The sequence below is a fragment of the Athene cunicularia genome, assembly GCF_003259725.1.
Source record: "Athene cunicularia isolate RWA chromosome 3 unlocalized genomic scaffold, athCun1 chr3_part1, whole genome shotgun sequence".
Classification (NCBI taxonomy): domain Eukaryota; kingdom Metazoa; phylum Chordata; class Aves; order Strigiformes; family Strigidae; genus Athene; species Athene cunicularia.
In genome coordinates, this window is record NW_020799097.1 from 108,320,743 (window position 1) to 108,337,175 (window position 16,433).

Below are 16,433 nucleotides of genomic sequence, written 5' to 3' on the forward strand. Positions count from 1 at the left end.
CCCCCCCCTTCTTTTTGATGAAAAACATACAAATTAAGAGTCTGCAGGGGGAGAGCTGTCACTCTGCTGTTTCTGTTTGAGTGAAAAAGGACAGCTGGCTTTGCAAGCATTGCAGCTAGAAGTGTGTTGAAAGACATGGCTGGATCTATTTAGCCCATAGGATGGAAGTGTAGTGGAAATGCACATCTACAGATCCATTTTAAATTTTTTTGTATTTTATTACTGGGTGTAAAAATAATGCACAGTTAGGAGATGCTAGCACTAGTGAAACTGGGAGCAGCAGTATCTGCAAGGCATAGAACTTGTCTAGAAGAAAAGGAGTGGTTTTACAGTTGACAGATTCTGAACTCAGCATGGCAAAATTTGGTTGGGGAGGGGCTGTTAATTGTCAGACCTTAATGAACTTATTGAGTGCCTCCTGAGCTTCAAGCTAATGAGCTTGCCAAGCTGAAATATAATATTGGGAAGATGTTTGTGTAACATGCAAGTTTCCTGATGTAAAATTTGGATTTCCCCAGAACAGCTAGTTTGAAAGGGAGCTGTATATCCAACTCTGCTTTCCTTGAGAGAAAGAGAATGTGAAGTGAAGGCTGAGGGAAGGCATCTGTGCTGTGTGGAGTAATACATAAGCTTAGGTAAAAGTGCCTCTGAGAGGGAAAAACACCTTTCTGGATGGTGTGTACATTGAGGGGCTACAGGAAAGTGTTCCGTTAACAAAAAGAGAATGTGATAACTGGAAAATAGGAAACACTTAGGGATAGTCATTACGCTGTCAATACAGAACACTCCTTATCTGTAAATCTCAGAAGTCTGAAGCAACTCTTCAGTAAAGATGATCACAAAAAGGCCCTCATCCCTGTTTCATCTGGATATGTTACATGTGACATTAAAGGCCTAGGAGATAAAGTATGCACTATTTCTTAATAAATCTGTCGTGTATCTAGGGTGCTTCACAAGTGGGTACAACTCTTACTCTCCCTTCGGGTGTTGGTTATCCTGTACCGGCTGGAGTGACGCTAAAGACAACATCTGGTAAGATTAAAGAGAGGATGTAAAATGTTACAGTGCATTGACTATGTGGATATTGAAAGCTGGTTCTAAGTACAGTAGATAAAACAAATGTGAAATTAAAGTATAGGTGGGTAGAGCCAGTTATCCTCTTCTTCCTTTGTAGTTTCTTTTTGTAATTCCTGCATGGGGGAAGTAATTACATTGATTGGTTAGTGTGTCAGTTGTGTACACTCACAAGATCAGTTAACATGGGCTGCCAGGTGATGCCATTTTTTTTGCTTTACAACTGCTCACAAATGTGTTACCTATGTCTGGACTGACAGAGGATCTCTTCCAATATAAGGGACAATCTTGCATGTTATAAAAAGGTAAAGGCATTTTGGTGCTTCAGAATGAAATAGATTTCTTATTCAAATAAAATCCAACCATCCAGTAACCTTCTTGCTGATGAAACTGCCTGTACAAAAATGTGCTTGTACTGCTTAGGGTGTAATGAGCGAAAGGCTTATTTTAGATTGACTCTTTCCTCAGACAGCTGTTCTTTGATGAGAACTAATGGCACTAAGTAACTATTTCTGGTATTCCTAAAGTTCTGAGACCTATAGGCTGTGTCAGTGACTCTGTGTGTAAACATGTGTGTGGGGAAAAGAATAATTAAATGAAATTCAGAACTTAGCTCTGGTGTCTTAATTCTAACACTGGTAATAATAACTTTAAGGATTCAGTATTTGGAGTGGTTTTCATATGATGAGAGGATAGATAAACTAGCAGTCTTTTTTTTTTTTTTTTAAAAAAAAAAACACAACCCCAACCTAAACTAGGCAGTTGTTTTGGAGGAGATACCTAAAGGTCCTTCAAGGAGGGAACTGTCCCTATAGATATCAGGAAGTTTACTGTTTCATCTTGTATTTCTTAGTTTCTGAAATGACATTGAAACAAATTCAAACCAGGATTCTCCTTTTTTTTTTAATCCAGTATGTAATTAAATGATTGAACTTATTGCCACAGGGTATTGTGGAGGCCAAAACCAAACAGAGGTATTAAGCATGATGGTCTGGATGGAAGATCTGACTCTAAAAGCCTCTGAATGCTTGGTTTTCAAAGGCTGAAATTGTGCTTGCGGAAAGTACTGCTTTGTAAATATCCTGTTTCTCATGGTTTGTTGAGTGTTTGCTATTAATGGTAACAGGACAGTGGCCTGGATGAACCTGTAATTTAACCTGCTAAAGCAGTTTTTAACTCTTCTTCTTGTAGGTCACATCTATAAGGTAAATGTGCCTGTTATGGTTACACAGGCGTCAGGAGATGCAAGTGTTCCACATCGTCCTGTTCATCAGGTGTTTCAGCCCCTTGGGAAGCCTTCAGTTCTGCAAGCCAACATTGCCAGTGTTGCACAGGTGAATGCATCTTCTGCCCAGGCAGCTGCTGCAACTTTGCAACCCCAGGAGACCGCTGTCCAAGAGACAATGGTATTTCAGCCACGTGTTGTGGAAAAAAAACACCTGGAGAACTCTGCCAATACTACCTTGGTTCAGCAGCAACTTGCAACTACTGTAATATTGAATCAGTGTGCAGACTCAACAGAAAAACCCCAGCATGGCAATCTTCACACAGCTGTGTTTACTCCAGAATCCTCTGAAAAGTTTTCTCCTGCTGAATCCTTGGCAAAAAACTCGAGCAGTGTACTGCTGGATGTGGAGGGGCAGTTAGATATTGAACCTTGGGAGCTGGTGCAACAGCATGTGTCTGATGATACCACTGACCTGATTATCATGGGTAAAAGTTTGGATGATAACACTGTTCAGAAAGATCAGGACAGCAGTGCTCCATCTGACAAGGTAAGACCTTTTATTTCTCAGATGGTGAAAATACATCTGTTGGAGACAGTCGTTTGAAGTATTGTAAGAGATGTGATCAAACACATCTGTAAGTGACAAGTAGCACCCTCTACATTATAATAATAAAAATTATTACCATTTAAAAGTTCATTCTTGAGCTTGTTTTGAATAGCAGTAGCTGACTGCTTATTATGACATTAGGAGTTTGTCACAAATGTTGCTGAAATACAGGGACTGAAGAGAATATCAATCTAAAAAATGCTGAGAGTGTCATGGATCAGTATAATGTATTATTAGACTTATTAACTATTATTGGGGATAATTTTTTTTTTTTTTTTTTTTTTGTGACTGAGTAGACATGGATGACCCTTTGAGAACTTCCATGTCATTTGGACACTGAATCTGTATATGGATATATTTGCCCTCAGTTGTGGGCAGATTGCTTTTGCAGGGTCAACTGGATTAGTTTTAACTTGTAATGTGTGAAGAGCATTTAACTTTCACTTAGAATGTGTATTGAGTATGAAAAGTCAGATTTGATAAGTGAAAATCTGGAAGGACATGTATTTCATTGGGAAAAAATCCTGAACAAACTAGAATTCAGCTAGAGCTGTATGGAAAACTTGAATGATTTCAATTAACAGGCCACTTTCCTGACCTCATCTAATTTTTGTTCCAGAAATTATTTGCAGATGTTTGAAGTTCAGACTGGCTTGCTGACTTCCGAGTTGTAGTCTGTTTACATGATTGAGACAAATTTATTAAATGCAAATTTAGTGACAGTAATGACAGATGACTGTCAATAGAAGTAATGGTATGTTGCTCATCTGAACTTTGATGGCAGGATGATGAAGACTGTCCATAGTAAGAATGGAAGGTCAAAACAAGAGTGTTATTTTCTTAAACTAGAAGGTGTATGTGAATGTGAATTAAGTGCTACAATAAAGATTTAATGAGAAAGTGAATATGGCTGAAAGCTTAAAGCCCTTTTATGTTCCTGTGAATGCTCAGTTTAGGAATTCTAGCACTTTTATGAACAGTAACTTGAAGTACTGAAATATTTACTGTCTCTCTCAGCTTTTTATATCTTATTTAAACAAAACATTTTGAGTTGAGGGAGAGGGAGGAGTTCATCCTGACTTTTATTTAAAAAATGAAAAATGCTGGCTTTGTGGGCAGGGGAGTAGCTTGTTTCCTTGTTTGTTTGTTTGTTTTGGTTTTGGAATTACCTTTGCAATAGAAGTTCTAAAGGCCTGCAGGATCATCTTTTTCTTAAAAAGTTGTTTGAGTACAATAGTGTTTAAAAAGTCTTAAGAAAAATGTCTTTCTGTATTGCTGAGGAATATTTGTCATGGATTCCACTTAAGTGTAAGAACAAGATTTGCAAAGGTACTCAGGGTTTACAAGTAGGCCAGGACTTGAAATTCTCATTTTAGTGCCCCAGTCTTGCTGCTTTATTAACAAAAATTTCAGGCTTTGTACTGAACAATGAAGGCTATGTGGTGTTAATTCACAAGCTGTCTCTGGTCTCTTTTATTCCTGTCAGATGGAACCTACTGAGCAGATGGAATCTAATTTACGATCAGAGGACGATAGTTGCCGTGACATCGAAGGCATAATTCAGCTAGATGGTACTGGTGATGTTTCTCCCAAGGATGAAATACCTCATACAAAAGATAGGGAAGAGAATGAATTCATTGGTGTTATTGAATCAGAGAATCCAGAAGTTTTGGAGGATGAGGAAGATGATGATGAAGAATGTGAAAGTATTTCAGAGTCTAGCAGAAGTGGTGGTGATAATGAAGAGCCCCAAATGGATATAATTGAGGAGGTAATTTACTTTTAAGCCTTGTGACGTATGTTACAATAGCGTATCTATTTTGACTGTTGAATTGTTGAACCCAGAACAATTTCTGTTAAGTTTAATGCAGAGAATGCATAGTTAAGTTACCTCTTGAGATAGGAGGTACTGCTGAGAAATTACTGGAGAACTCATTATGAGGAGTATAGATAAATGAAAGAGATGTTGAGAAGCCATTTGTTTATTGGATGAATTAGAATACCAAGATTTCCAAGAATTAAAGTTCTTATGGTAAAACTCTAGCCTCAGTGGAATGAAGTGATGCTTTTTTTTTTTTAAGATCGGGGTGCAAATCTAGGTTTCTTTTCCTTCTGAAGGACCACAGGGGATTAGACAGAGAAGAGAACAATGTGATACAAGTGCCTAGGTTTTGCAGGAAAAGGCTTTTCTTAAAAGATGTGCAATTTTGTATCCTAGAGATTCACAAGAGAATCAGCTTGCAGCATCTGGACCAGCTGATTAGTATTTCAGTTACTGGGGTCAGCTTTGTCATTTAGCAGCCTTGCTTTTTGGTCTGTGATTTTCTTTGGGGCGTTTCTGTTTTTGAGAATGGAAGCATGTAAAGACACTTATAAACTTTGTGCAACATGGTCTTCGTAGCCTTTAGGTCTTGATTTTTGCAATGGAAACCTTTATTGTTCTAGGTATGTTTAATGTCAAATATATTCAATGCTATTCTGAAAGAATGTATAAAATACAACTTTACTCTCTAGGACCCCTTAAATTCTGGTGATGACATCAGTGAACAAGACACTCCAGACTTGTTTGACACTGACAATGTGATAGTTTGTCAGTATGACAAGGTACAGTATATAGTTTCATCTTTGTTCCTTAATCATTCTAAATGATAACTTCAGCAAATCCATGTCTGGGCTGCTGTCAGTGCTGTTTAAAGAAAACCTAATGCTGTACTGGAGTGTTTAAATTACAGTTAGCTGACAGTAGTCTGAAGACTTACCTGCTGTTTTCTGAAATGAGGATAATCAACAGGTTTATAATGGCCTAGTAAAGGAAGAGGGGACCAAATCTTGCATAAGCTTTTGCAGCTTTACAAATCTTTATTTCCTTAACTTTTAAGTAATGTCAACAGCTCCATGGATACATGTATACATTTTCAGCCATGAATTAAGAGTTTTGAAATGGATAACAGAAAGGGGAGTTTGTGTACTGTCTCTTACTTTTTTTTTGTCTTTTGAGGTGCTGTGAGATTTTTCTACCAGAATTCTGTTGTTTCTGAAAAAACAGTTGTTAAGGGCTGTTATGTTCTCCATTTTAATGTTCAAAATTATACCTTATTTTGAACTCTTGAAGATCAAATTAAGTACTTCTACCTCTGGTATTATTTTGGACACTTAGATGTCAATAGTTTACAAGTTGACCAAAAAAAAAAGTGCATATTTTATTTTGAAACAAATATGGAAAAATATGTCTGTAGTTTGCTTAAGAATGTGCCTTGACTTTTATTCTTTCAAAAGTGACTAATTATTTGTGTGTGTTCAACTAGGCCTGCCTGAACAGTGTCTGGGCTTTAGCAGTGAGCTTCTAAGAAAATTGTCTTTACTAAAATGTAACAGATCAAGTGTTTCTGAAACTAGTTATGTTTGAAAATGTAGTTATAGGGATGTGTGTAGAAAATGCATCTGAAATTAAGCCATGGCGTCTGTATTGTATTGAAAAGGTATACAAAGTTTTGAAGCTTGTAACTCAGTTTGTTTCAGATGCTATAGGTAGTGGATATTGTTATGTACAGCAAGTTTTGTCTGTAATAAGCTGAAGAATTGGTTGAAAATTAAAAAAACCAACTGATAGGAAGTTCAGCATTGGACATGTCTTACAGGAAGTTTAAGATCAGCTGTTATTACAAATTAACAGCTACAGAAGTTGGGGGAAGATGGTGGTAACTTTCCCCTTTCCTATATAGATTTAATAGAATCACAGAAAGGTTTAGGTTGAAAGGGACCTTAAAGATCATCTAGTCAAACCCCCCTGCCATGGTCAGGGACACCTTCCATTAGCCCAGGTTGCTCAAAGCCCCGTCCAACCTGGCCTTGAACACTGCCAGGGAGGGGGCAGCCACAGCTTCTCTGGAAAACCTGTTCCACTGTCTCACAACCCTGACAGTGAAGAATTTCTTCCTTATATCTCATCTAACTCTACTCTCAGTTTAAAATCATTACCCCTTGTCCTATCACTACATGCCCTTTGTTGTGGTTTAACAACAGCCAACAACTAAGCACCATGCTGGTTCAGGAGAAGGGGGAGGAGAATTGGAGGTAAAAGTAAAATTCGTGGGTTGAGATAAGAACAGTTTAATTACTAAAATATAATGAGTATAGCAAAAAGAAATAAAACCCAAGAAAAGACAAGTGATGCACAATGCAGTTGCTTACCACCTGCTGACTGATGCTCAGACAGTCCCTGAGCAGTGATCTGCCCCTCCTGGCCAACTCCCCCCAGTTTATATACTGAGCATGATGTTCAATGGTATGGAATATTCCTTTGGCTTGTTCAGGTCAGTTGTCCCGGCTACACTTCCTCCCAGCTTCTTGTGCACCTGCTTGTTGGCAGAGCATGGGAAACTGAAAAATCCATAACTTGGAATAAGCTTGACTTAGCAACAACTAAAACATGAGTGTATTATCAGCATTATTCTTGCACTAAATCTGAAACACAGCACTGTACTAGCTACTAGGAAGAAAATTAACCCTATCCCAGCCAAAACCAGGACACTTTTGTAAAAAGTCCATCCCCATCTTTCCTGTAGCCCCCTTTAAGTACTGTAAGGCTGCTATAATGTCGCCCTGCAGCCTTCTCTTGTCTAGGCCGAACAACCCTAACTCTCTCAGCCTGTCCTCATAAGGGAAGTGCTCCAGCCCCCTGATCATCTTCATGGCCTCCTCTGAACCCACTCCAAACAGGTCCATGGCCCTATGTTGGCCCCAGAGCTGAATTCAGTATTCCAGGTGGGGTCTGACAAGAGGGAGTAGAAGGGGAGAATCCTCACCCTCAACTTGCTGGCCACACTTCTCTTGATGCAGCCCAGGATACAAGTGGCTTTCTGGGCTGCAAGTGCATGTTGCTGGTTCATATTCAATTTTTCATCTACTAATACCCCTAGGTCCTTCCCCTCAGGGCTGCTCTCAATGCACTCCTCGCCCAGCCTGTACTTGTGCTTGGGATTGCCCTGACCCATGTGCAGGACCTTGCACTTGGCCTTGTTGAACTTCATGAGGTTTGCAGGGTCCCACCTCTCCAGCCTGTCCAGGTCCCTTTGGATGGCACATCCCTTCCCTCCAGCGTGTCGGCCGCACCACACAGCTTGGTGTCGTCAGCAAACTTGCTGAGGGTGCGCTCAATCCCACTGTCCGTGTCACCAACAAAGATGTTAAATAGCGCTGGTCCCAACACCGACCCCTGAGGAACACCATGTGTCACTGTTCTCCACTTGGACATCAACATGTAGGCCTAGTAGAAAGTAGATAGGAAACAGTTATCTATTAAATTACCTTGTTATCTTTAAAAGAATGCTGGTGGCAAAATTACTGTCCTGTTTGTTTTTTCCCTTCTTTTTCTTTCTTTACTTGAAAACAGACTGATGCTTAAAATCCACAGAATTTTCTGGAGATGTTTAAAATGTCTTCTTTTAGTATTAAACAAAAACTTTCTATAGTACAGATCATTTTGCAGGCCTTTAAAAAGAAACAGAATATGCGAATTCTTTCTTACTGTTTGTATGGCAGTATTTGCTTTTAAGAAAAGTTTACCTGCTTTTAGCCCTATCCTAGTATCTCTGTGCATGCAGTGTTGCTTTGCAATGTGTATGGGAGAAGGAAACCACTGCATTTTAGTTAAGCCATACTTGTTTGCAAGGTGCACTGTTATTTTGGGACTGATACACTCATGAAATTGCTCCATTATTGTTTTGTTTTCCTGCTGGTGTTGAGCTGCCACACAGTTACCTTTGCTTTTTTGCTTTTTTTTTTTTTTTTTATTAAAATGAATGGTCTAATATATATTTTGGGTGGGGGGCACTGATTTCTTTTTCTCATCAGATACATCGAAGTAAGAACAAATGGAAGTTCTACTTAAAAGATGGAGTGATGTCCTTTGAGGGTAAAGACCATGTTTTTGCAAAAGCTGTTGGAGATGCAGAGTGGTGAAACCTCACTTAAGTATATGTACTTTAAGACTGTGGCATTATTTCCTTATGAACTTTCTGTGAAACAACTAGAATTTCTACTGCAAACTAAAACACTGTGTTGTTAGCTACTCAGCTGTCTTTGCTGTTCTTTTCTGATTATTTCATTACCTTTCCACCCAAGAAACATCATTTGAATTAATAGCTTCAAAGACTGAAATGTTAAATCTGTTAGTATTCCATGACTTTCTTGAATTACTAAGTTATTATATTGAAGTAAATTTCAGATCTGTTGGTTTGCTTTCCACTTTTTAAAGTAAGAGCTAAAGTATGACTTGAAATACTAAACTACACAGTTGTTGGTGATAACTATGTTTTTCTTTTCAAAGGCTGCTGAATTTAAAAAAAGAAAAAAAGCCCCAAAACAAAACCAAAGAGCAATATCTGTGCAAGTCTGAAACCTATGGCTGTTTCAGATGTGTAGTTCTTTCTCTCCTTTCCTTCCTCCCTCCCTTTTTTGTTGTTGCTTTGTGGGTTTTTGACTTCAGCTTAAAGGCAGGCACTTTGGATGTAAATTAGGAAACATGCCTGGAAGACCCTTAAGCTCTCAATATATGAGAATTATTATTGTTTATTCTATACCCTCTATGTCTACTGAGATGCAATGAATAGTGTGATTTAACAGTAAAATGTGATTTATTTTCACTGCCAATGCAAAGTCATTTAAGCTTGCTTCTGTATGTATCCACTGCATTCTAGGACTACAGACCAGTAAGCTGTGAATGATACAAGTTGTGCATAATAAAAAAATGTCATGTCATACGTCCATTTCTAGCAGAGAGTTGTTTCTGCGTTCCCTAAATACAAACTTTGCATAGAGAAATGTGTACAAGCCACGCATGTCACAGCAGCTCACCCTGCCGTAAGAACTGCATTCCCAGCAGTCCTCAACATTAGCTTTTTGTTTGTTCCTCTAGAATAGAGGTCAAAAAAGTTCTGTGCCCATAGGTCAGGGACCTAGCCCCTCATTCAGATCTGCAGCTTTCTGCTGGCTAGCTCCTGTTCCTTGTAGGGCAATATTAGAAACTAAATGGTAAAGCCTCAGCTAGGCTCATTCAGAACAGGATAGCCCTCCTTGAATGGCAGGGCTGCACACACGTATGGCGCCCCTCCTTCCCGGCTGCTGCTTCTACGTCTGCTGCAAGACATCATGAGACATTTTGGTTATACTCCCTGGGAGGACGCAGAGGCCTTGAACAGAAGGAAAAGTAAGGGGAGGGTTGGAGAGAAGGAATATATGGAAGAAATGGGGGGTGGTGGGGTGGTAAACCAACCCTTGTTCATAAGGGTACAAACCCTTTGTGCTGATGGCATAAACAGTAGAGATGCTTCCCTCAGGATGCTGGTTTTTAACAACTACTGAGTGTCTTGCATGATTTTTTTGACATATCTGCTGCTGTCCAGTGTCAAAGACAGGACACTGAACTAGAAGGCCTGACCCGAGTGTGGCATTTCTTTTGTCTTTTATAGATACTGCTGATGGGATGTGAACTGTGGTTTTGGAGACAGTTACCATATTACAGTGTATGATTCCCCCCACCCCCACCCCCCCTTTAGCTGACTTGTAGCTGCACTGGTGCTACACTTCAGATCCATAAATGCACAGGAAATGCATCTCATCACATGATAGATGCTTTTAGATTTCAGCACACTCTCACAGGCTCTAAGGTGTTCAAACTTCATAAATGTATACATTATGAAACATGGGACTATCTTCAACTTGGGCAGCATAATGATGCTTCAGAAAAGACTGGAAGCAGAGGTGCAGCAAAGGAATACGTGGGATGTGACTGGATATGCACCCTTCACTAAGTGCCACACAGTATCTGAATGTTGCTTCTGAGAATAGCACCTGTTTATGCTAGCCACTATATAGTGAAATGGCTAAAGGCTACCTAATTTTTAGCTAGTTTAAGGTGAGCAGCTCTCTCCTTTTTCCCCCCATCTTTCTGCTTGTGGTGTTAAAGACTTCTTCCACATGAAGGTGAGGAGTCTTTATAGCTGCCCATCTCCTCTCTCCCTGTCCCTTTTCAGACCTTGTTCCTCTGAATGAATGCTGAAATGTGTGGGATAAAAGTATCAGAGTAGGAATTTCTCCCTTTTTTATGACAGCTTGCTGCAACCTCTGTGCAGTCCAAGTATGATACTGATTATATAGACTGTACAGCTGGGATTGGAAGTATTTTTAACACTGGTCTCTTACTTCCCAAACTACTACTGAGTTTTACGGTTTGGGCATTGGTGATAATTTTCATCCTCTTTTGCTTCTTCACAAATCGCGTGTACTGTCAGCAATTAAAATCTCAAAGGACTGTTTGCCATCTTTCTTCCTGAAGCTTTGCTGACCATATGCATAGCTGGCAGTTACTTACCCCTGGTCAAAGCTGACCTGCATCAGAAGGGACACCGGAGATGGCTTAGCTACAGCATCAAGCATCTCCTGGGTTTTCATTTAGTTGCATTTTCTAACCCAGTACCTTCTCAACATGAAGGAACCTAAATGTGGGCTCCATCCAGTGCCTTCCTGAGCTATCAAATACAGAAGCTTTAGAGGATTAGTGTTTTGCTCTCGCTATCTCGACCCTTCCCATATTTGAGAAAATGGCTACTGAATTCCTAACACTGCAGATCTTCTGGCTCTCTCCAAACTACACTGCAGATACTCCTTGGGGGGTACTTGCAGTGGTTTTCCCAGTCCAGAGCTATGGACTGTCTATTTGGACTCCTGCAGTAGGACTGACTCATTTTCTTCCATCTAAGCATACAAGAGTTGTCCTACATCTTGTTTCCAGTGTTCTTGAATGAACACTGGCAAAGACTTACAGCTCTGAATAAGACATTTACAACTAAATATATTTGAAGTTAGGAATTTTTGTACTGGAATAAAATGTTTATTAAAATCTAAGCTCAGTTAGCTAATTACTGCAGCCTGTGACGAGCAGTAATTGGATCAGAGTGCTTTTGATCTGAATAGTTTATGTATTAATGCTTTTGATTGTTGCTACTTAGAGTTTAGGAAACACATTGGTGCAGATGTGTGTAATACCAGTCATGGCGATCAAAGATACTTCAGTAAATGGCTGTCTAAAACTTTACACCAGAAGGAAGGTAAGTTTACCAAAAATAATGAGATAGAATAGCAAATGTAACTTTCATAAGAAGCTTTAGCATTAATCTAAATCTTTATTAAAAGGTATTGATTTTACTTATTTGCTCACTTTTGTGTATAGAAAAAAATTGAAGTTTATAAATTACTTTTGTTGTTTATGTGTTGGATTTTTTTTTTTTTTTAACCAGCAACTATTTTCTAAATGGTAGAGTTCACTCAACTTCCAGAAGGTACGAAAAGAAAAATGCCCACAGTTCTCATATGTCTTTGCTGTTACCTAAGCAGCACTGGAAGACAGGTACTATCAGTTGCTATTTCTAACTCATTTCTTGTCCATGTAGTTTCTCGATAATGTTATGTTGTAGGTGGACAAGAAGGGTGTGCTTGCAAGCTCCTGTCTTGTTGAAACATATAATGTAAGTAAATCAGTTATTGCCCACTCAAGACATTTTTTTGGCATGTTCTAAATCATGGCAGGACTCTTCCATGTACTGTGTGAAGAAACGAGTCTTGAAAATCAGTTCTGAGATAGGTGACAGAGAAGCTGTAGGCCAAGTAGTTACTGTCTTTAGTTTCTGTTGCTCATCTGCTAAGGTCAGGAGCTGGTGTGTAAAAAGAGGTGCATCATATGGAATTTTTACTGACTGCTAAACAGTAGAGTTTTAACAGTCTCATCTCAATCTCACTTCATTTCCCATGTGTGTGAACTGCTCATGAGTACAGCTGTGCTTACATACAGAGTTTTTATACTGACTGAAATCATGGCATTAAACTGAAGGTAAGAGAGGATCAGAGAGATGTTATTTCTAATTAACACAACTATAAGCTAATGATAAACCAGTCACTAGTACAAAGAATTACTTTCTTTAATGTGAAGCAAATTTAATTTGCAGTGCAGTGTTTTGGCAACGAGGCATACTTTGGAACGCAGATTTTTACTCTGTTGCTGTCACAGACTTTAAAGCAAAGAACCTGGGTGAGAAGGAGAACGCAAGAGGTTTAAAGTGATTGCAATAATACTATTTTCTTATGTATCAAAATGTGCACTTTCAGTGGCCATCAAGATCTGTTAAATTGTGACTGTTCTGGAGTAAGCGCAAATCTTACACAGCTGCACCAGCTGAGGACCTGTCTTTAGATATTGTGACTATCATCTACAGATTGTCATCTAAGATGCTAAAACTTCGACTACAAGCCCAAATAAAATGCATTTGCTTGACCTGTGAATCATAAACTGCCAGGTGTAGGTCTCATGCTACCACATTGGTTTGATGAAATGAAAGTGTGTTCCTCCCATCAGAGGCAATGTAACCAATCTGTCAGGAATAAACAACTTAAAGACTGCTTGATTTGCAGTCTGCAGCTTTTGCATCTGTTTTTGCCCACAGGACCATGAACTTTCCGATAACTAAGCACCTCATTTTCAGAAGACTGGGCAGTGCAGAACGTAGCCTCCTTAGCATGTGCCTGGGGTAGACACCCACAGGGATCCTGCCTGGCATTCAATGCAATCTGCAGCTTGTCACCCAGCACAGATTGGCCCATACGATGCAGGTAAGAGCTTACACATCTGAATCTCCAGTTTCAATATAGTGTGGCGTTGGTTCATGGCAAGTGAACTGTCTAAGGGTGACAGCTTATTTGCTGTGGACAAAGTAAATACGCTGCAATGACAAAGGAATGCTCAATTCTTACTTAGGAACACAGCCACGATTCTGGATCTCCTTAGCATCGGGTAATGCATGGTGAAAGAAAAGATAGATTTTTATGGGAAAACACAGTCACTAAAAAGTAACTACTCTGCTTCATCAGCTGGGAATGGAGCTGGACTATGAGTGCTGAGGAGGCCCCAGTGCCTCCTGGATGCCACTGGCACTGGTGATACTGGAGAGTGGGCAGATAAAAACAATTCATGAGACTGCCCCAGGAGAGAAAACAAGGCAGCACTTACTTGCCTGTGCAGGAAGCAGCTATGCTGCTGCTGAGAGGGAGCCTTTGCATCTTACGTGATTTGTGTATGTGCATGTATGATACACAAAATACAGTCCTGTGTGCAGCAAGTGGGGTTTTACAACTGTTGCATCTCTTGTGATTTCCAGATCATACATGGCTGTGTATGTGATAATTCTTAATTTCAAGTTATGTACCAGCTCAGATTGAGATGTAATGCAAACTGCAAAATTGCTACTAACAAAAGTTCAGCAGGTCAACTTTTTTCCTTGGTGACATATTTACAAACTACTGCTTGAACGCTGTTCTTTAACTGTGTGTAGGTGGCTGTGTAATTGGAAGTTTCTGTTGATGAAAGGGAGACATCTAATTTAGTGCCCCTTTCTTTAACCCAACAATGCCAGTGCAGCTGATAGGAATTGAAAAAAAAGGCATGAAAAGTAGCAGACAGGCTTTAAATACCCCAGAGAAGCAGATCTGGTGGGAAAGGAGCCAGACTGCAATCACTACAGTACCTGTTAACTTCAAGAGCAACTTGACTACTTCTGGGCTCCTCTGGTTGCTCCCCAAAAAAAGGGTTTTGCCTAACAGTCACCTTCCACGCCTATGATTGCAAAAGAAGAAAAGGGAAAATACCACTTTGAATGTCAGAACAGTTACATTGCACGAGAATTATTGATTGGCATTTTTATTATGAAATCTGCAAGATACTATAAAAGCATCCCTAGTCACTAGAGTCATTACAGCTGGCCTTGTAAAGTGCTGCATCTATTGGCGCTCTGGTTTAATTTTCATTTTAAGATGTCTTGTCTTGTACTGCAGGATACGGCTTCTCTAATGCTGACAAGAACAGCAGTGCTTGTGAGGTTTTGCTGGGGCCTGTGGCTGAGCTGCCATTCTTGTAGTTGGAGGTATAAGCAGAGAAATAGTTCATCCTGTAAAGCTCTGCTCGGGTCTTACAGCAACCAAGCTTGCTCATCAGCAGAAAGAAATCCCTTCGAAATGCTTTGGTGAAAATTGCATAGAGAAATGGGTTTGCACAGGAGTTGACAGGGTAAAATAAAACCAGCAAGATCTTGGAGTTTGTCACAGTGATGAGAGGTACTTTAAAGGCAGCAGATATGGCAAAAAAGGAGATGGGGGCCATGCAGGTAAAATCCGTGAAGATCAGTATTGCCATTCTCTTGGCGACCTTGGTATCTTTATTGGCAGCTATCAGCTCTGGATTCTGAACAGCTATGTAAATCTTAATGTAGCAAACACAAATGACAATGAAGGCGACAACATTTAGCACTAAGATCAGCAGTATGTAGGCTTGGGAAAGACCTGTTTCAATATCCATGGGCAAACAAATGCTGACCTTCATGTAACTGCTGACCCCTAAGAGAGGCAGCACTGCTATTAAAATGGAGAATATCCAGCCACTGAGCATGATCGGCACGGCGTGCCTCAGTCGTAGCTTTCGATCCAGCTGCATGGCGTAGGTGATTGTATGCCACCTTTCTATAGTGATCACCGTTAGTGTGTACACCGAGAGCTCGCTTGCAAACACGGTGAAAAAGCCGGCAGTGCTGCAGCCACCGCCTGTCTGCCAGTCTATTGCATGGTTGTAGTACTGACCACTTGTCTGGGCATCGACAGAAGCAATGAGCAGCAGATAAAGTCCCATGCAAAAGTCAGCAAAGGAGAGATTGCACATGAGGAAGCGAGGAACGGTGAGCTTGTAATGGCTAGTTATGAGAACAAGGAGTACAGTGAAATTGCCAGCAATGGCAAGGATATTTATAAACCAGATGAGGACTCTGAGAAAGCTGTATCCCAGGATGTCTTCACAGGGATTAAATGCATCTGGTTCTGGAGTGCACGTGAGTATTTTAGGCTGACAAAAGTCATACTCAAAGTCGAAGCCGGTCATTGCGCTGTAATCAAAAATGGCTGAGTAGCTGTAAGGAGAGGCTTCTTCATCTGTAGCGAATGGGTACATGTTCTTTTCTGCTGACCATGGTGATGTCTTGTAAGAGTCATCTCTGTAACTATTAAAGAAACAACCCCCCACAATAGAAGTGAACTATTTGTTACATGCTGCTCACACTCTTCTGTAAAATACAATAGATAACCGTTGTTTTTAAAACAGTTACTGCCTCCATGTGTTTCTACAGGGTGTTTACATATAATAAAGCCTTGCAAGGATGACTTTTTTGTTTGGGTAGCAGCCTTGGAGAGCAGCAGGGCTCATAGTCACATCCACAGGAATGCTTTCTTAAACAACTTATTTGTAAGCACTTTATCATCATTGCTTTGTAAGTGAGCCATGGTTCTCGTGCTGCCAGTAAACTGCAGTTCAAATTACAGTAACACTCTGATTGATGGTTTATAGGTTTGATGCATGTAGGTTTATCAGTTACAGAAGCCAAAATAAAATAACCTAAGGACTTTGAGTGTGCACCCTCACCTTCCCTAGGAAAC

General features: G+C 40.0%; 2 protein-coding genes across 2 annotated transcripts in view; one reads left to right on the plus strand and one right to left on the minus strand.

Annotated features, from left to right (window-relative positions):
* The window catches only part of LOC113477969 (stonin-1-like), a 45,165-nt gene extending 35,473 nt beyond the window's left edge, over positions 1-9,692 (plus strand). The window contains exons 6-10 of the mRNA XM_026844660.1: positions 945-1,032; positions 2,266-2,849; positions 4,396-4,680; positions 5,424-5,513; positions 8,763-9,692. Of these exons, the coding sequence (XP_026700461.1) occupies positions 945-1,032; positions 2,266-2,849; positions 4,396-4,680; positions 5,424-5,513; positions 8,763-8,870 (1,155 nt within the window). The 3' untranslated portion in view covers positions 8,871-9,692. The remainder of the gene's footprint in view (positions 1-944; positions 1,033-2,265; positions 2,850-4,395; positions 4,681-5,423; positions 5,514-8,762) is intronic.
* A 4,721-nt stretch (positions 9,693-14,413) lies between these two features.
* LHCGR (luteinizing hormone/choriogonadotropin receptor) lies at positions 14,414-15,955 on the minus strand. The gene has a single exon (XM_026844442.1). The coding sequence runs from the start codon at positions 15,949-15,951 to the stop codon at positions 14,764-14,766; it is 1,188 nt and encodes a 395-aa protein (XP_026700243.1). The 5' UTR covers positions 15,952-15,955; the 3' UTR covers positions 14,414-14,763.
* Positions 15,956-16,433: the final 478 nt, after the last annotated feature.

Coding starts and splice junctions, on each gene's coding strand:
- LHCGR (XM_026844442.1), bottom strand. CDS start 15,951: ATGTACCCATTCGCTACAGATGAAGAAGCCTCTCCTTACAGCTACTCA.